Source organism: Pagrus major, chromosome 15, assembly GCF_040436345.1.
Source record: "Pagrus major chromosome 15, Pma_NU_1.0".
Taxonomy (NCBI): domain Eukaryota; kingdom Metazoa; phylum Chordata; class Actinopteri; order Spariformes; family Sparidae; genus Pagrus; species Pagrus major.
Genome location: NC_133229.1, coordinates 756,444 through 777,285, shown reverse-complemented (window position 1 = coordinate 777,285; position 20,842 = coordinate 756,444). Strand labels below are relative to the sequence as shown.

The following is a 20,842-nucleotide window of genomic DNA, read 5'->3' as shown; positions in this document are numbered from 1 at the left end:
AAAAGAGCTAATGGGAAGGAATTGATTGCACCAGTGACGAGGACATATCTCCCACCTGGGTCTGTTGTTATGGAGTTGAATACAAACGGGATAGTTTTGCGGACAAGGATGGCAACCCCCCTCGCCTTAGAAGAGAAGTGGATTGGTACACTTGCGACACCCATAACGATCTCAAACGTCTCTGCTCTGTAGGTTGAATGTGGGTCTCCTACCTTTCCCCTCTTAAGTGCCTTGCCAAGACCTCTACAATTCCAAGAGGTAAAAGTAACAGGACTCAATCCCGGCTTGGCCAAATGACTATCCTGCATTTAGAAAACCAAAGAACAGAAAATAAAGGCTGACATGATAAACTTGACAAGAAACTGACAGTATATACACAAAAAACAAAAAACCCCAAAACATACCAAAAGCCGCAATTAGAACTAGGCGGCACCGGGTAACAGAGACGGCTAAACCGTACAGCAATAAGCTGGCCTATACTAACAGCACCGTGAGCACCTCCAAAATAAAGATTAACAAACAGTAAGGTGCACCTACAGGAACATAATAATAACAAACAATCGCTAAAGCCCAAACTGGAAATGTTTGGAGGAGTGGCATTTAGGTGGGTCCCTTATAGAAAAGAAAGATAAATGAAAATCGCACCAGGGTAAACAAGGCTGACCTGAACACTTTAAGTAATGAGTTAAAAAATCCTGGTGGGGTATCAATACCATGAGAAACGAACAAAAACAGCAAGTATCATATCTCACTCCCAGCTGAAACTTATAACGCTGAGAATTCAACACTTAGACATTAAGAATGACAAAATGCTAAATCACAACATCAGTAGCGACACTGCATAAAATGCAGGAGATAGACATCTATATGGAAAGCTTTAACAGTCATGTTTTGTCAGCCAGTGAGTCAGCAAACCGTTCAGCATCTGCTGGTGAGTTGAAGATTTTCACTGTGTTGTGGAGAACTTGGAGTTTAGCAGGAAAACGCAGGGAGCACTTAGCGCTGGCATACATGAGACTCTTCCTCACGGTGTTGAAGGACTGGCGCTGTGATGATACCTCAGCCGTGTAGTCGGGGAATATCGAGACCCTCTCACCGTTGTACTGTAGCGGGGCTTGTTGGCGGCTGAGCCGGAGAATACTGACCAGGTCGCTGTCCTTGTGGACTCTTGCAATGATGATCCACGGTCGCTCATTAGCGAGTGGCTTGGGTCTCAGGCTGTGGTGGGCCCGATCAATTTTGATGGGCCTGGTAAAGTTGTCTTGGCCAAGAAGCTCCGGTATCAGCCGCGACACAAACTCAGTTGGGCAACCGTTTTCTTCACCCTCTTTAATGCCCACAATCCTGATGTTAAGCCTACGGGAGCGACCCTCCAAGTCATTCAGTTTAGCTTTGAGGAGCCCGTTAGCCGCCGTTAAATCTTTGCATGTTGCCTCTAGCACTGTGATGCGGCTATTGTCAGCTGAGAGAGCCTCATCCATGGTTGTTCAGGCGGTGTTCAGCTTCGCGGTGATCTTTTTGGAGGGCGGATAGGCTTGCTTCGATTGAGTCAAGGTGCCCCTCCATCGACTTCTTCAAGTCATCCACAAGCGTGTAGATCTTGGCGAGCTTGACGCCATGGCTAGCGATAGCAGCTAGTAGGCCTGCACGATATGAGGAAAATCTGCGATGTGCGATAACACTGTTCAATATTGCGATGACGATATAACTTGCGATAAATAAACAAATATTGAAGTTTGCATATTATTAACTATACAGTTAACAATAGTGTTTCCGCATTAATAGGTACACTGCTAACATAGACCCCAAACATTGAATAGCCAATGTCCATTGAATAAAGAATGAAATAAATTATTTCGAACATGCTTTTATTGAACAAACTGCGCATGAATACCCAACCAATTAAGCAGAACATTAATTTAAATAAGACATTATAACTATATGAAATTAAAGTTTAATTTTCCCTGCTCCCTTTAAACTATTTTCTTGTAAACTCAACCAAAACATCTCTTACCATGCAGAGTTGAAATAAATAAAACATCCAGGGGGAAACAACTTAAATAATTAAATAAATATAAATTAAACATGGCACTTTAAATTAACTGTAATGTCTCTCATCACAATCATCAGGGCCCTTGACTCTGCCTAACAAGGTGCAGAGATCTGTAGTATGAGGGACAAAACTGAAATAGAGTAGGGCCAGCCCACTAAATCAAGAGAAAATAAAATCAGGAAAAAATATCTACCCGTTAGGGCAAGTTACAACCTTAGTTATTCCCTTAACACAAGTTCTTGGCCAAGAAAACCAGCATGTTAACTTTGTTAGGTTGTTACCACATTCCCAGATGTGCTGATGTGCTCACACAGTACCTGTCATTGTAACACGTTGTAACAGTCAGTTATTTAATGTAGCGGCACTAGGTGGCGCCTCTTTTGTTTAGTGGGTAATGTAACCTGTACGATGAAGAAGAGCAGGTGTACTTCCGCTCCTCATGAGAAAGGATACCGCTAACAGAGCGAAGACTTCCCTTTTTATTTTGCTAAGTGTTGGTAGAAGAACCTCGGCCTGTGTTCATTTGCATGTATGCCTGTAACATTAGTGCCGTAGAGACCTGGCACGGTGTGGTCAGTGTTATGAAATAAAAACCCCCACATGTTGCCTGCCGTCTCTTGAGTAACCGGAGCAACCGCACTAAAGTGGACCATCACCTTCCCCTTCACCAGCCCACGTTACAACGTCGTCTCTCCTGAATCCAAAATAAGTTCATATAGCAGAAGTGCTGTTTCTTTTCACCACAAGGCCTTCGTCGACCATTTTCATCGCTTTTTTCTCCTCCCTCAGCCATCATAACCTGGCAATCACCACCAAACTGATGCCGATTAATTTTGTCAGGGTAGCTAACGGCTAGCTGGGGCTTCATCTGATTGGCCTTTGTAAACAGGGCTCCGTCTGATAGGCTAAATGTTAGCATGCTCATGGCGCATGTAAACAAAATGATTTTTCTTATTCATCGCGTGTCAGGCAGTCTTTTGCGATGTGTTTATCGCACATGTTCATATCGCGATGACGATGAAAATTCGATTTATCGTGCAGCCCTAGCAGCTAGTATAGCATCGTTGTTAGCAGCAGTCAGGTTCGACTGGGATGTCTCCTTTTTGCCTTTGTCTTTCTTAGGCATAGTGTAAAAACAAAGATTGGCAGATTACGATGCAGAACGGCGACAGGGCAGCGGAAAAACCCCCCAAAAACATTCAGGTGCAGTAGTTTAATAGGAAAATGGAGGTAGCAGCACGGAGCTCCGACAAAACACGTCTACTCCATTACAGCGCACGAGCGCCCCCTCTGATATTTAACTTTAACAGCTGTTAGCAGCTAAATAAACTAAAGATGCGTAATGTTAAGTTACTATTTGTCCTTGCATAAGCCTATACGTGAAACATACAGTCTGACATATATGTCTATGCCCAGCTTGAAGGCAGTGTGGAGATCGCTGTTAATTAGCTGTGGCAGAGTGTAACTTTAACTAGTGGTGCAGGTATACGGCATATTACTACATATTTTTCAGTTGGCATTGCATATACCCACTTCTAAATCCCCTCTGATGCATATCTTCGTTACATTGTTTGAGGGAACTATAGGTAACTGCATACTTGTGGACGCAACCGTCTGATTGCAGCCTCATATTTAGCCAAGAGCTATTTAGAGATGAGTGCTCATGTGAAGAACAGGGTGATATTTGAAAGAGGTTACTATTTGAATTAGTGTTACTAGCCGACACATAAGTGAGTGATCAAATTGAAATTTCTATTGGGGGAAAAAAAATTATCTTCGTCATATTTTTGGCAGATTAGATGCTTCACAGCGGGTGGAGGCATTTTGCGCATGTGTGGTAGAATCCAGCTTGTCATCTGGTGTTTAGCGGTGGTGCTAATAAGAGGGATTGTGACCTGTTGTTTCCCCAGTAAATACTCTACACTAATGAGCTGTTGAAGTCTCTCTTGACCACACGGCTGCTGCTTCTCTTTAGTTATACTTCTCCTCTGGAGCCACCCTTTGCTATGAGAGTGTCTCTGGGCGAGAGAGAGCAGACAGGCTGGATGTCTGAAGAGCAGGTGCACCTCCACAAGTAGCCCATGGGCAAACACTGGCTTGCATGGTGTGTTTGTCCTGTCCGCTCTCTCTAGCCCAGAGACGAGGGCTCTATAGTGCGAGCATTTCACTCGCATTTGCCCCTAAAAAAAATGGATGTGCGAACCGGGAAAATGATTTCGGCGCACAGTGTGTGAGCAAAGGTCACAAGTTACCATCACAACCACAAGTTACCAGCCCTTTTCACACAGAGACACCGCATTATCGCCGCAGCGGCGGTTCGCCAATTCTCCGCCGTTGTTTGTTCACACAGAACCAAGCAGCTCCAGCGTAAAAGACGAACCAGAGTGTAATTCACACAGCAAGCCGGCGCCGCGGCTCCAAAAGAGGTGTGACGGTACACGTCATGAAGATGACATATGTGTTTTTTTCAACGTGTTTCCCCCGGTGTCCACCTGTTAATCTAAACATGTACCTGCTAACTGTTTATAATCATATGGATGCTGTTATAATGTGTTGTGGTTGAGATCCTGACCCACCAAACATCCTGGAAATTGACAAAGTTACGTTTTTCTCTAAATTACATAATTACATAATCGCCATCAGTCAACAGGACGCTGTCTGACTATTAGTTGGTGAGTTCAAGTTTTTTGACGGGGACAGACGCTGTTTTTCGGTCATGTGACGTTGCTTTGTGGGACATTTCTCTATATTTTGTTGAGTGATGGACCTGTTTAGTTATCAGACAGTGAACACCAAAACCATTGTTTTGCAAATACTGCAGGGGCCAGAAGCTGAAAAAAATTGTTTTGTGTTGCCTGAAATGAAAAGAATGAAATCAAACACTGTAAATTAAAAAAATTGTTTTGTGCTGCCTGAAATGAAAAAAATGAAATCAAACACTGTAAATTATAAAAAATGTTTTGTGTTGCCTGAAATGAAAAAAATGAAATCAAACACTGTAAATTAAAAAAATTGTTTTGTGCTGCCTGAAATGAAAAAAAAAAAATGAAATCGAACACTGTAAAAACATTGTAAATCGAAATTTTGTTTGTGCTGCCTATTTAAGTGTGAAGTGTTAAGCATCGATAAATACATATTTTTTGTGCTCCCATATATATCTTTGTGCTCCCAGATATTTTACTTTAGGAGCACATGTGCTCGTTGGGAAAAATGTCAGCGTAGAGCCCTGCCAGAGACACAGCTGTGAGCTGAAGGAGTCGGTGTGTTTAAAGGGGAAAGTACAACTGGCATTCCGCTCATCACCGCCAGCAACACGGACACGCCAGCGCACATGTATTAATGCTCACTACTGCTTAGACCACTTGCATAGGTTACAGCGTCGGCTCTGCGTAGGACCTACATGCAACCATAAATCAGCCCTTAGCTGAAAAATCAATCGGAGTGATATCTCTCACCGATGGGCTCATTCACATGCTCATTCTGTCGAGAAGCCGCCGACTAGTGCCAATTGTGCGGGACACACAGAATGAACTGGGGCCACAGATGCTCACCGATGGCTGGACATTGGCCAATGGCTGACCGACTGGTGTGTCACCATTTTTTAATGTGCACAACCTGTAACTACAATCTGAAAATGAGCTAAGCAAGAAATAAAATGTTCATCAAAGACACATAACACATCAAAATAACAAATGCAGTCTACTTTTTTACAAGGTATGTGATCCAAATATTGGAGGTCCTGATTCAAACTGTGAAGTTGATAATGTTAAATTTATGATGACAAACCAGACAACAGCCATAATTTTGGCAAAAGCAGCAATCAGCAAGGGGGAAAAATGAGAAGCTGCCGCCTGAACTTTTTATAAACGGCTCTTTGGAGATATAAAAGATTATAAACTGATTCCTTAGCATCTACTTGAATGTCAAAGCTCAGTCACTCAGAGGTGTTCATAAATAATTTTTTCCCCCACCCTTTGTATCAGTAGCATGCCTAATAGCATGTTGAGCCTTGGTTTCTTGTTAAATTTCTTTCATTTTACATGTAAAAACTTCTTCTATTTTCTTCTATTTATATTATTTTTTTTTAAGACTATTCAGTGTGTTAATTTGCTTTGTAATTTACTTAGTTGCAGTGTCGATATCACACGGATGTAATGCTCATTCGTTTTTGATGTATCGGCCATTGAAAGCACTTGATATTTTGCTTGTTCAGCTCCTCCACATTGTGATTCTGTGGAAGACGCAACTCTTTTATAGTTGTTGACTCCACTTATAAAGCCTTGCAAAGATCTTTGGAGACTCCACATTGAAATATTTGTGTTTTTTTAATTGAGATGGCCTGGTTGGGTGTAGATATTGTTTGTGTTTCTTTTCATGTTCTCTGCAGTTTTTTGTCTCCTGTTGTCTGGACAATATGCGCAGATTCATCTCCTGCTGTCGCTCTCTGTGTTCTAAGCCTTTTCTGCTCCACTGCCAATAGATGTGCATGTGTTAAAGATGGCTTCTGTTTTGCGGTGAGCCGGCCTCATTCGAGGTGCTCTCCTGGGGGCAAAGGTTTACCCTCGCCTCCCCTCTCTCTCTCTTTGCTGGGGTCATTTGGAGAGGTAATCCACACATGGCTGGATACTCTCACTACAGCTCCAAGCAGAATGAAGGAGCTTCAGCATGGTAAAGGTAGAAAGGATTAGGCTCATGTTGAATCGTAATGGGCTCATTTCACAAACCTCTTTTTTTTTTTTTTTTTCTTTTTCTTTTTTTTTTACCAATTAAGCCGAACTCGAGTTGGACTTGTAGGCATTCTTAAATCAGGACTTGTACCCAGCAAACCCAGCCCTAAGATGGCAGCATGCACGCTTGGGTGAGCCCCTTTAATCCTGTGTTTTTTTTTTTTTCTTTTGGTCAATGTCAGGCAGAGGTTAACCTGGTTATAGAATGATTGCCTCACCACGGCTGCAGACGTCGTTATTTATTTCACTCCTCTCCACAAGCCCCGGAGATTGAGTTGAAGTAGAGAGCCCGTATTTAGACTTTATATAAGAAGATTGGTGGTGGCCACCGACAGACGGCTCCAGTCAGCCCTGTGTTCACCGATGGCCAGCCGGATCAATACAACACAATTGAGTTTTCCAATCTGTGGTCTTTGTGAACGCAGCCATAGCACTTACAGGGTGATCGCATCTGATGAAGTCTTCATCAGGGTCTATTGACAGATTCATTTGAGGACTCTCCTTCCACCTTTACTACACTGTAAAGTAATGGGACACAAAAACCCTCTTTAAAAAGTTTTCTGGCAGCTGATGGACACATTGAACCAACAGAGCTATCTCACTCTCTGAAGAGAACGCTGGTTTTAATTTTAATTTTGCCTAATTTGTACATTTCTGTTTTTATTTCATCTGTCATGGGGAAAGTTAAAATAAACTGTGCAGTTGTTTCCAAATTTATACTCTGTCACCCTTCACCCTTTAAACCAAAACTACTCCAAGCTTTCAGATTTAACAACAACTGAAATAAAACACCAGATGAAAAAATATTCATTAAAGCAGAAAGCAAGAGATTTGCTTTTGAAAGTGAGGCCTAAAAGTGAACTGGCGGCCGATAAAGGGACTGTGTAAATGTTCAAATTATTTCATATTTGATTTCTAAACAAGCCGCAGGGGTATTGGATATCACACACTAATGCACAGCGGTCACATGTGCACTTTTGGAAATTGGTTGGACACTCTCCCCGGTGCTTTTGATGTCCAAGTTGTTTTTTCTCGTCTGGAGTGGAGCTGCACTTAAGAAAGCCATAATCCTCACAGTATTGCTGTGGCAAGCACTCCTTTGGCACGACATTTCACAGCAGCGTTCGTGACTCCACTAATTTTCTCCCTTGTTGTTTTACCTGTTTTGTATTTTTGCTTTCCCCTCTTGACCCCCTTTCTCTCCAAATTCTCCAGAGAAAGAGCGAGATTATTAAAGTCGGGGGGGATTGGCCAAAGGTGGTTTCCCAGAGTGGAATGCCCAGCAAAGCTCCATTCCTTGTGAACTGATTACAGAGGAAGATCTGCTGCATCTTGCACTGCAGCTGGATTCAATAAACTGTAGGATTCAATTGGTGTGGCGTTTTGACACTAATGCCGATGATTATTGTTTTCTTCTGATAGCTGATATTATACTGAGGTCAATTATTTAATGGATCTTTTCTTATAAAAAAAAAAAAAAAATCAAAATTATTATTTTAAAATCATTATTATGAATTTTTGAAAAAGGGCAAAATTTCACGACCCCTGAGCACAAAATATTGTACCCTTTTTCTCGTCATTCTATCATGTCTATGTCAGAGTTTTTTAAAATGCAGTTGAAATCAACTTCTTCTTTTAACACATCCACACCAGCAACTCGACTGTACAATAGTGCTAATGTCAGCATGCTCCCAATGACAACGTTAACATGCTCATGGTTAGCAGGTATGATGCAACAACAGTAACGTAGTAACTGGTAGTGTCTTTGGCAACTTATATGAGGAAAAAAATACCACAGTTATACGTGGAAAAGTGTCTGTCATCCTGTCTGTCCTACTGAGTCTTCGTCACATTTCTGCCCAAAAAACAGCGTCTGTCCGCGGCAAAAAACTTTAACTCACCAACTGTTTGTCTCCTTCCACTATTGTGTTGTTGTAGTTACTGTCTTGAAAAAAATCACAGTGACGGTCAGCCCTCCCGACCGAGACTTCAGTGAACTTTCCCCAGAAAACAGCATCAGAATCAGAATCAGAAAGAGATTTATTGCCAAGAAGGATTTTACACCAACAAGGAATTTGTCTAGGTGAATAAGGTGCATACATAGAAGACAATAAACAATAAACAAAGTGACTATAATAAATATTAAAAAGAAAAAATATTTAAAAAATATCTAAAATAAGAGATGTACAAATTCTGCATTAATGTAATGCAAAGATATCAAGGGCGATGATGGGTTTGAGTGCCAGAGTGCAAGAGTTAGTGTCAGTGTCAGTGGGGGTGGGGGTCCCCGGACTTGTTAAGGATCCCAACTGCAAAGGGGAAGAAACTGTTCATGTGGCGGGAGGTTTTGGTCCTGATGGACCGCAGCCTCCTGCCAGAGGGGAGAGTGTCAAAAAGACTGTGACTGGGATGGGAGGGGTCGGCCACAATCCTACCTGCACACCTCAGAGCCCTGGAGCTGTGCAGGTCCTGAAGGGATGGAAGGTTGCAGCCAATCACCTTCTCAGCAGAGCGTATGATGCGCTGCAGTCTGCTCTTGTCCTTAGCAGTGGCAGCAGCGTACCAGATGGTGATGGAGGAGGTGAGGATGGACTCGATGATGGCAGTGTAGAAGTGCACCATCATCGTCTTTGGCAGGTTGAACTTCTTCAGCTGCCGCAGGAAGAACATCCTCTGTTGAGCTTTTTTGGTGAGGGATCTGATTTTAGGTCCTGGGAGATGATAGTGCCCAGGAAGCGGCAGGACTCCAGGTTGTTCTGGCTGCACCAGGTCACCAGATGCTCAATCTCCCACCTGTAGGCAGACTCATCCCCGCCAGAGATGAGCCCAATGAGCGTGGTGTCGTCCGCGAACTTCAGGAGCTTGACGGACTGGTGACTGGAGGTGCAATCGTTGGTGTACAGCGAGAAGAGCAGGGGAGAAAGAACGCAGCCTTGGGGGGATCCGGTGATGATGGTCTGGGATTCGGAGACATGTTTCCTCAGCTTCACACGCTGCTTCCTGTCAGACAGGCTCTGTAGGCAAACTGCAGTGGGTCCAGGAGAGGGTTGGTTAGGGATTTGAGGTGGGACAGCACAAGGCGCTCAAACGACTTCATGACCACAGAGGTCAGGGCGACGGGTCTGTAGTCATTAAGTCCTGTGGTCCTTGGTTTTTTGGGGACGGGGATGATGGTGGAGACTTTGAAGCAGGCTGGCACATGACATATCTCCAGTGAGGTGTTGAAGATGTCTGTGAACACTGGAGATAGCTGGTCAGTGCAGTGCTTCAGAGTGGATGGAGAGACAGTCTGGTCCGGATTCAGGCAAGAAGTTAAATTAACAAACAAAACAAGACAAAACAACGCGCACCAACACACCGTGGCTGCCGTCCGTGGCGCCATCTTGGATCCCTCCCCACGAGTGAGAGAGTCAGACAGCGTCCTGTTTACTGATGGAGATTATGTAATTATGTAATTTAGAGTGAAAAACGTAACTTTGTTACTTTCCAGGATGCATGATGGGTCAGGATCTCAATCACAACACATTATAACAGCATCATATGATTAGAAACAGTCAGTGGGTACATGTTTAGATTAACAGGAGGACACTGGGGGAAACACGTTGAAAAAAACACACAGACGTCATCTTCATGACGTGTACCGTCACGCCTTCTTTGGGTCCACAGCGCTGGCTTTCTTTGTGAATTACACACTGGTGTGTCTTTACGCTGGAGCTGCTTGGTTGTGCGTGAACAAACAACGGCGGAGAATTGGTGAACTGCAGCTGCCGCGATAATGCGGAGTCTCTGTGTGAAAAGGGCTAGTGTTGATAGGCAGTTACTCGTTCGTACATCCAATCAGATGTGATCAGCTGTTGGCGGGACATTAATGCTGTATTCCAGATGCATGGGACACCACCCGCCCAAGTTGCAAAGTGGGAAATCTCACAGCTGGGTGAGATTTCCAACTTTGCAACTCGGGCGGGTGGTGCCCATCTATCTGGAATGCAGCATAAGCAAGACTACAGAGTGGTGACTACAGACAGAGAGAGGTGGCTATATCAGAGCCAACAATGCAGATTTAAAAATGGATTTAACCCTGATCTGACATCAGCTACTCACTAAACTATCACTTGCTGCTGGTGTGCTGCTAGTGGTGAAGAGTCTGATGAGGATTGATGAGGAAGCTTTACAAAACCCTTACATTTGCTTTAATGTTTGATTCTTGTGTAAATATGAATGCAAATACTTCATTAGAAATTTGAGATCTACACTTCTTGATTTGTTATGAGGCTTGAATTGATAAACCGTTGATCGATATATTGAAATAATTTTGCTCCAACTTTTGCTCTGGCCTCTTCTTTAATTTTTTTTCCCAACATAATACCTTCTTATATGTTATTAGGAAATGCACTAAAACTAAAATGTGATACAAAGTTAATTTATTATTTTGGACTTTTTTATTATGTTGGCCATCTACCCCTCCCCTGAGTCTGTGAGTCAAACGCTAATGTTGGACACTGTGGCACGCAACAACTCCTAAAATCACAAGTTGTCGTTTTTACATTTCTGTAAATAAAGGTGTTAAAGAAACAAGATGCTTGGTATAAATGCATCATCTTTCAAGGTGATGGTAGCTCAGTCTTTGTGCTTGACCAATCTCTATATTAAAAATGCTCCATAAATAGTTTATTATCTTGAGGTAAGAGAGCGAGTAAACATATTTCCCAAAATGTTGAACTCTTCTCTAAGCTCCCTCTTCTCATCTCTGTCCTCTACTCTCATACATCCCTCTTTTGTTTCTTCTTCCAATCTCTCTCCCTCTCCAGAATAGAGGTTCAGCCTCCTGTGACGTTAATTCCTCACTGATCTGGCCCCCTCAGGGCATCAGTGCTGTTTACACAGACCTTCATGCAGAGTGCATGGGGAGAGTACATTAAACTCTATGCAGCACTGTTGACCACGCTGTTCTGGCTTATTTGTATGTGCAGCATGTCTAAGGCTAAAGCCTTCACAGAGGAACCCCACATGGTATGGCATTGCCATGAGTTGTAGAGATACAGCATTAGACAGTTGAGATATTTGCACGTAAAACTGTCATGATTTTAGTTATAGGTCTATAGGTCTATAAGAGAATTACAGTATATGACCTTTTGGTCATAACTGTTACCTTTGTACTGACAGAAAGGTTTGTAAAAAGAGCAAAAGTCACATTCTGGCTAGCCTCCGTTCCATTAGCTTCCATAACTCTATGCAATCTCTCATGGACCCACTCATGGACTTTTCTCTTTTGTCTAGCAGTGATGTTTAACCAATGAAAGTTTTGTGAGAAACGGTGTTTGTTACAGGCTGCTGAAAATCTTAAATGTTGAATAAACGATGACTTTCAAGTCTTTTTTTTTTAGTTAGTTGTGTAATTACAGATGTCAGATGTCAAAGGGTTTGTTTACTTCTGGAACAGGCTTTTTATAACATTTTAAAAACTTTTTTTCATGTTTCCTTGAATTGTACTCTGGTCAAAAGTGTCTCCACCCACTTTTAGTCCTAAATTTACTTTAGAGAACTTAAATGTTCCTTCAGCCTGTTATGTTTCTATTGTGGTCTAAGTACCTGGGAAGATTAGGCAAATCATCTGCTGATTTATGAAAACGTGGCAACATTCACATGTCATTTTTGCTTGTGGCTGCATGACGATGCCTGGACTTCATGTTGGGTCCTTCTGTTGTATCCTTTTTTCTGCGACTCCATGTTGATGTGTTAAAGCACATGAACAAAAAACAAACTGGTGTGCGGCTGCAGATTTTTAAAAATGGTGGCTGAAATAAAAGGCTGAATGTAATAGACCAATGAGTACAGTGCAGCAAAACCCACCCCTAAAGTTCCTGAAGTTTCAGAAATACAACCCCCTCTGACTATTTGGAGGTAAAATGATATCCTAGTCTGATGTTCAAATTTTATATGATATATTAATTATGAATACTAACCTGCAAATAAGTACATAAGAATTAACACAGTCAGATTTCCATGATCTCACAGTGTGTGTTTACAGGACTGACTATTGTGTGTGTCTGTGTGTCTCCTCCTTCAGAGCTGTCAGATGTTGAACCCAACATTTTTCTTAGGCCCTTTCTGGAAGTGGTCCGTTCTGAAGACACCACTGGACCAATCACAGGCCTCGCTCTTACCTCTGTCAACAAGTTCCTTTCCTATGGCCTCATAGGTAAGATATCTTGACGTTCTCAATATGTCTGACTTTTTTTTCCTCTTTAGGTGGTAGTTTTGCTAGTCCACCAACATCCACCGTATGTTTTCAAAAGCACATGGCCCCACATTGTTTTTATAGGTGGATTACTTGATGCATACTAAAACTGGCAGTATCAGTTTTGACCATCATCCTCATGCATATGTCTCCGACAATACCAGTGAAAAGCTTGAGAACACTTGCTGAACACATGAAGTGGTGGTTCCATGTGAAAATAGAACATGAAAAAAATTAAATGGTTCAGGTCCACAAACGTGGGGCCTCATTACAGAGACAATTCCACTGCCTGTCCTACCTTTACCTAAATCAAAAGATGGGAAAAACCTGTCTTCCTATTACAGAGGTAATTCCTCATCTCATGGCTGTACTTTATCTTAATAAATTCTAACTAGAACTGCCATGCCTGCAGGGCTCTTATGGAGCCAGGACAGTGACAGTGAATTGTGCCATTAAAAATAAAATTTGCCTGAAAAAGTTCAAAAAAGCCTGAACTGATACAATAACATTGGCATTGAAATAGGTCCAAATTACATAGAAAAATAAAACACAGATATTAACAGTTCTTTAATTATATTTAGATATTTTCTTGGGGTGGATTTTGATGCGTTTTTCAGTGAGAATCTTCAGAATTTTTTCTTCATGTCTGTCTTTTTGTACTAACTGGATTGTTTTCAATGTCAGTATTTTTCCAGTGTCACAGGTTTTCAGTTTCAATTTTCTGTCACTGTTTTGGCATGCAGAGGAGGTGTCTGAGGGGAGGGGCAAGGACAGTGCGATTTGCATATCAGCATACTAGTGAGGAACCGTCACTCATGTGGACCCCAGGTCTGCTCTGACCCTAGAATACATACCGAGCATACAGCAGACTTAACATACCTGCGGTGTGGAAGTTTCAGGTGAAATCGGGGAAGCTGTGTGCTTGTGTCAGAACTGTGTTAGTTCCGTAACTGCAAAAGTCAGTCCAAGGAGTTATCGTCATTAGTATGCAGATGTATATGATAGATAGATAGATAGATAGATAGATAGATAGATAGATAGATAGATAGATAGATATTTTGATTGTATTTACAAGCTAGCTTTATTAATCCCCGAGGGGAAATTAGGTTATCATAGCAGCAGGTATATTAAAGTAAAAATACAATCAGAATACAAGGGCAAATATAGAAACAATAAGACACAATAAAATACTATATTCAATATACAAAAAACAATAAAATACTATATGCAATAAAATGCTTAAGTAGTTATAAACTACAATAAAATACTGAGGTATCGAAGAGAAAAGGTAAATAGAACATAAGGTGCAAGAGGATGAGGTGCAGTATTTACGGTAATAATAATTTAAAGAGCATTATTTGTGTGTTTTGGAGTGAGCGTTATTATAGAGTCTGATGGCACTAGGTAGGAATGATTTTGTCCTCCACCACCTCCTCCAGGGTGACAAGCTTAGAGCCAACAACAGACTCTGCCTTCTTGATGAGTTTATTCAGTCTGTTAGCGTCCTTTGTAGCGTCCTCCTCAGGAAGTAGTTTGTAGCCTCCGTGTTTTTAGACCACTCCAGTTTATTGTCCAGCACAACACCCAGGTATCTGTATGATTCCCAGGTATTTGTTTGACTGACATTGTAAAAAATCCTGTTACTGAAAAAAGGGAAAGAAGATTGTCTTTGAAAAACAAATCAAAACCCCCAAAAATGATCAGTGCAGAATATTTGTTTCAGTGCCAATACAACTTTTTCAGATACAAATGTTTCAATGCCAATGTTTCCTTTGTTACTTCAGGCTTTGTTTTCAATGTCAAATTAGATTTTTGGTGCCAAAATTGACTGTTCTGGCTCCATAGGCTCTACGCTAACACTAATGTTTCTTAGCCATTTTCTCCTCAGTTAGGTGCTTTTGATAGCCATCCATGAGTTTCTGGTCATCCTCTGGCTGAATTTTTAACCACTCCTCTTGACAGAATCGGTGAAGTTCAACTAAATTTGTTGGCTTCCTGACACAGACTTGTTTCTTCAGCACAGTCCACATGTTCTCTATGGGGTTCAAGTCAGGACTTTGGGAAGACCATTCCAAAACCTCAATTCTAGCCTGATTCAGCCATTCCTTTACCACTTTAGATGTGTGTTTGGGATCATTGTCCTATTGGAACACCCAACTGCACCCAAGACCCAATCTTCTGCTGATGATTTTAGGTTTTCCGGAAGAATTTGGAGATAATCCTTCATTATTCATGTGGATGCCACTTGACACGCACCACTCACCCAAAGACCGTTACAGGTCAGGTGCACCCCCTCATAACAATGGCTGTCCCTGATGGCTTGATCTGGGGCTTTCCTGTGCAGACCTGCCAACATGTACACATTTTTCGTACTTGGCACGCATTTTGACCCTTAAGTACGCTTGTACGAATTGCTGCTCTCCAGGTACGCATTTTGTTGCATCTCGCAGTTCGCCGGTTTCAGTTTCTATGCAAGTTCAATCTATGAAGTTGATTCTGCCGCTGAGCCACAACAATCTGCGTGTAAGTGGAGTGAAAAGCTTTTGGCCAATCAGAGCGCTACATTTTAACACCCTCGCCCACCTGCCCCTCCGAGCCAAATGCTTCGCACGTTCAAGCAAGCCAGGGTGGCCGGATAACCGATCCCTCTTTGCCTGCTTGCTGTCACTGCTAATCGCCTGCATCCCTATAGTTCTCAGCCAATGCAAACAGCATTAAAAAAGGTAAAATTGAAAAGGGGGGTGTTTGTACTCATAAAATTTCTTCAAGGTTGGCAGGTCTGCCTGTGGTGTCCGGCACCAGGGTGTTGGCGGTGGATCCTTTGGGTTCTGTTTGTTGCGAGGTGGGGCCTCTGTGGATCAGACTTGTTCCAGATGTTCAATCTGATTAGGATTTGGGGGATTTGGAGGTAAGGATGACACCTTGAGGTTCCTTGGGCTGTACCTGAGCAGTCTTGTGGAGTGGCAGGGCACAATGTCCTGCTGGGGGGGCACTGCCATCCGGGAGTGCCATTGTAAAGAGGGGTGTACTTGACCTGCAGCTGTGAGTGTTTATGCCAAGCGACATCCACATGAATGCCACGGCCCAAGGTTTACCAGCAGACTATTACATTGTAACAAGAGGATCAATGGACATGCACACGTGCACGCACACACACTAACTAAATTAGCTAGGGATATCGTTATATGAGTGCATAGTTTGCCCAGCAATATATTTGTTGCTTCAATGGTTTTACTTATTGAGTCATGTGTATCTGAATTCCACTTCAGCTCAGTTGTGGGGTTATAACTCGAATGAGAGGTCAAACTCAAAACTCACACGAATATAGTGGAAGCTGTTATTGAGCAAAAGTGTTTGTTTGGGGTAGGGTTGGTCAATGTCTGCCGAATTGGCATACGACGATGTCTACAGTGAAACATTGTGATGGACTATGACATCGTTGTTTACGAGTTTGAGGCAGCGTGTCCCCTCAGTGTTGTCCTAAGGCAGCAGTTGCGTATTAGCTCACCGCTGTTTCCCACCATTGCTCTGACATGAATCTCCAACTGTCTCACCCTGCAGAGGAAACTATCTCCTGTTACCACAGACATACATCCCTCTGCCAGGTTTAAAAGTGGCCTCGTCTCTGCACCACATGTCCATGACTTAGCTTTGTTCAGCCTCATTTGCATAAAACAATGTCGGCCGACTAGCCAAGGAAGCTAAGCTAAGAAAACTGTGTGTAACAACGGCATGACTGAGAGAAACGGCGGCCCGCAGGAAAAAAGAAACACTGCTGCCACAAATTTAACCGAGTGTCCTGGGTTCTCCTAACTGAGCTTTTTTAATAATAAAATGATAAACGGGACATGGAGACGTAATGTTAGTGCACTGAGCAGCAACATACTTCTTTTCCCCATAGAGCATTTCTGGGACCAGCTGAAATATTGCATCTATGCCCATGACCCTCCACCATGTAACCTCAAGGAAGTCAGAGTTGCTGTCGTTGCAGATCGCCATATCTCAAAACAATATTAGACTTCTAGTGAGGAGTACAAGGCAAAGATGTCAGGCTGTCAATGATGCACGTGGTGGGAATACCTGTTTTTGATTTTGTGCTAAGTGTGCGGTATGTGTCCAGAGTTGAACACTACAAAATAAAAATTCAGATATAAACAATCAAGTGAAACACTAAAATATCCCAATATCCTAACTAATTTTGAGTAGTGTAAATACATGGAGAATGGGACACTAATGCCAATACATTGGTTATTGGAAATAATTATTGTGTTGGTCTTGAGAAGCAGCGGCATTTATTGATTGACTCACTTAACCTATTCTAAACATTTATTGCCTGATTGACAACTTACTGCTAACTTTTTCCTTACCTCCGCTCACGATTTTCCTGTCCAACATTATTGTGATTTACAACATTATCAGTAATCATCAAAATATTCTAAAAACTTTCAAATAAAAACAAAAATTGCACTAAAACATACCAAAATCACTTTTATCTTACATTTTGTTAGGAAAGAAATATTTGTATTTGTATTGAAACAAGAATCTTAGGTAAGTACTCATAAATCATAAGGTCTTCTGACTGTCTGCATCAATAAAGGATAATTAAATGGTGGTAACTTCATTTCCCTGTCGTTTTTTTAGTTTGGAATCTGTATTATTTACACATATCCACATTAACTTGTTTTTGTGGGGGGCACCATTTGCAAGGTATGTCACATCTCTGCAATAAAATCTTATATTGTGCCATCCCGAATATTGATGTCTTCAGCTATTTGAATTTGTCATCTTCATCTATTTTCCAGGTATTTTATCCAGTTACAGATTACATGTTGATACTAGGTGGGGAGTATATTATCATGTATCACTGGGCATAACATACTAGAGTGCCACCGATCTGTGGGCCAAGTTGTAGCCATGGAAATTTAATATTGTCAATATTGTTGCAGCAGTAAGTTGAAATCAGCTCAGAAAGCCTAAGTATCATATTGACAGAGTTTTTCATTTGTAAGCTATGTTTTGGCCATTGCTGTTGCTGATTGTCAGGTCAATCCAGGAATGTCAGGAATGGTCTCTTCTCATCATGGATGCAGAAGCTGAATGCGTACAGTCAGGACTGCCTGTCCTCATTAGCCTCATCATAGAAATATGACTCAGTGTCTGCCAGATGTTTTGTTAAGTGTGAAATGAGCATGCATCACCAGATGTTAGTCTAAATAGCAGGGATTGAGTCAATGTTACATTGCTGTCAAAACAGCTGTAGTCACTGCTGAACTAAATAAGAGCCAGGCTTACAGGAACATTGCACACTGTGAAGAAGCTACTTACAGGATTGACCTTACATTTCTGGCTCTTTTAAGTAGTTTGTAGTTTTCCTTTCACTATGTTTAACCACCATTGAGTCCAGTTTGGCTCCGAGGTTTCTGCCTTCTAAAAGGCATTTTTTTCTCACCACTGTCATCAAGTGCTTGCTCATGGGGGAAATGTTGGGTCACTGTAAATAAATTAATCAAGGAGTATGGTCTAGACCTGCTCAATCTGGAAAGTGTCATGAGATGACTTTTGTTGTGAATTGGCGCTATACAAAAATAAAGATTGATTGATTGATTGATTAATGCCTGGACTACACGAATACGATATATTCCTAAACGCACATTTTTTTGTCCAATTGGGCCTCTCAACCACACGAACCCGGCGATTTCACCCACATAAACGGAGATATTTTTAAACGGATAAAAAAGTGGAGAAATAAAAAAATATCCGATTGAGTGGATCCGTGTAGCGATGTTAAACGGAGCTGGTGTTGACGCGATGACGTCAAGCGCCTAGCAACAAGCCGTTCGCACGGTTGTCAACAACGATGGCCGAGATGTACCGGGCTATCTGTGTGTGCTTTGCACTTTTAGGTCTTATCTCAGCTCTACATATGAACGTGACGTTGTTGCATCAACTGCACTCCTCCGGTACGCAAAGGCGTCTGCTGCGCCCGGTCTTCGCCATAACTTCGAACTGCCGCCGTTTGACTGTTTCTTCGGGACCATTTGACTGCGCATGCTCATAACGTTCTTCTTCTGTGGTATTTTACATTTTGCTAATCGCCACCTATCGGCCGGGCATGGCATTGCAGGCTTCAGAGGCGATCGTTTTCAGTTTTGCCTCTTCGTATGGACGGAGATATTTCTGTGGTGTGGACAGTTTTTTTTTTAAACGGGGACGAAAATATCCGTATACGTGTAGTCCAGGTCTTAGACCTGGACTACACGTATATGGATATTTTTTTATATTATATATATATATTTAAAAAAATATCCATATACGTGTAGTCCAGGTCTAAGAAAAATATCCATATACGTGTAGTCCAGGTCTAAGACCTGGACTACACGTATATGGATATTTTTTTATGCGGATATTTTCGTCCCCGTTTAAAAAAATAACTCTGTCCACACCACAGAAATATCTCTGCAACAGTCAAACGGCGGCAGTTCGAAGTTATGGCGAAGACCGGGCGCAGCAGACGCCTTTGCGTACCGGAGGAGTGCAGTTGATGCAACAACGTCACGTTCATATGTAGAGCTGAGATAAGACCTAAAAGTGCAAAGCACACACAGATAGCCCGGTACATCTCGGCCATCGTTGTTGACAACCGTGCGAACGGCTTGTTGCTAGGCGCTTGACGTCATCGCGTCAACACCAGCTCCGTTTAACATCGCTACACGGATCCACTCAATCGGATATTTTTTTATTTCTCCACTTTTTTATCCGTTTAAAAATATCTCCGTTTATGTGGGTGAAATCGCCGGGTTCGTGTGGTTGAGAGGCCCAATTGGACAAAAAAATGTGCGTTTAGGAATATATCGTATTCGTGTAGTCCAGGCATTAATCAAAACAAAATGTGTTGGGCTTCGAGATCTGGTTCCAAATTAGGACCAGTTCCAAAATTCTGATTACAAAATTTTGATTCAGCTCAACTGTTCCCGAATAAATTTCACTGGTGCTAGTTTCAAATAAACAGCTCACTGCAAACACCTACTGTGTTACCACTAGGACCTGGCTATCTGGTTGTGCTTCATGCAGGTTAAATTCATGCATTTCTTCCCGTCTCCTATTGCATGTCTCAGTTAATTGTCTTGTAGCAATCATCTTAATTTTATGCAAAACTCTTTACAAGGACAGGATTGGTCTCGGTTTCTGTTAAAGTAAAGTAATGAGAGAGAGAGAGAGAGAGAGAGAGAGAGAGAGAGAGAGATAGATATCATGAGAAGAAGCTGCATCAAAAATGAGCTCCTGAATATATCTCAAACTTAGACCTAAAAAGTGGGACATTTTGCAAAAGAACCTTCAAATATTCTTCAGAAAGGACTCTAAAGAAGAGGAGAAACTGTACTAAAGGCGATAACAGAAGAGGTATTCTATGAAGACAAGACGAAGAAAAAAGAACAAACAAAAAAAAACTGTTTAAAGGCTAGAAAAGCTAACAAAGTAAACAGTTAGCCTAGCCCCTGTGGAGTAAACAAGTGGTCGCCATGGAAACTGGTCAGAAGGCAGCTAACAGAGCAGAGAGTAGAGAGGTTGAATACCCTGCTAAATGTAAGAGTGCAGCAGCTAGAGAGAAACACAAGGAGAAGACACTACGTGAAAATCCAGAGGTCCTCTTCACTGACTACGCCCAACACAAAGAAGGAAGGAAGAAGAACAACCTCATATTCTTCACTGATTCCATCTCTATCTGGAAAGATACTCTGTGCAACAATTATGCATTCATATCCAGTGAGGGCATCGGCTCAGGATGCAGATTAAAGATCTGTAAAGATGAACACCTTGACAAGG

At 42.0% G+C, this 20,842-nt stretch overlaps 1 protein-coding gene across 2 annotated transcripts in view; it reads left to right on the top strand.

Moving 5' to 3' along the window:
• The window catches only part of gbf1 (golgi brefeldin A resistant guanine nucleotide exchange factor 1), a 163,254-nt gene that overhangs the window by 66,586 nt on the left and 75,826 nt on the right, over nucleotides 1-20,842 (top strand). For both annotated transcript variants that reach the window (XM_073481258.1, XM_073481257.1), the window contains exon 4: nucleotides 12,848-12,979. In XM_073481258.1, the coding sequence (XP_073337359.1) occupies nucleotides 12,848-12,979 (132 nt within the window). The remainder of the gene's footprint in view (nucleotides 1-12,847; nucleotides 12,980-20,842) is intronic.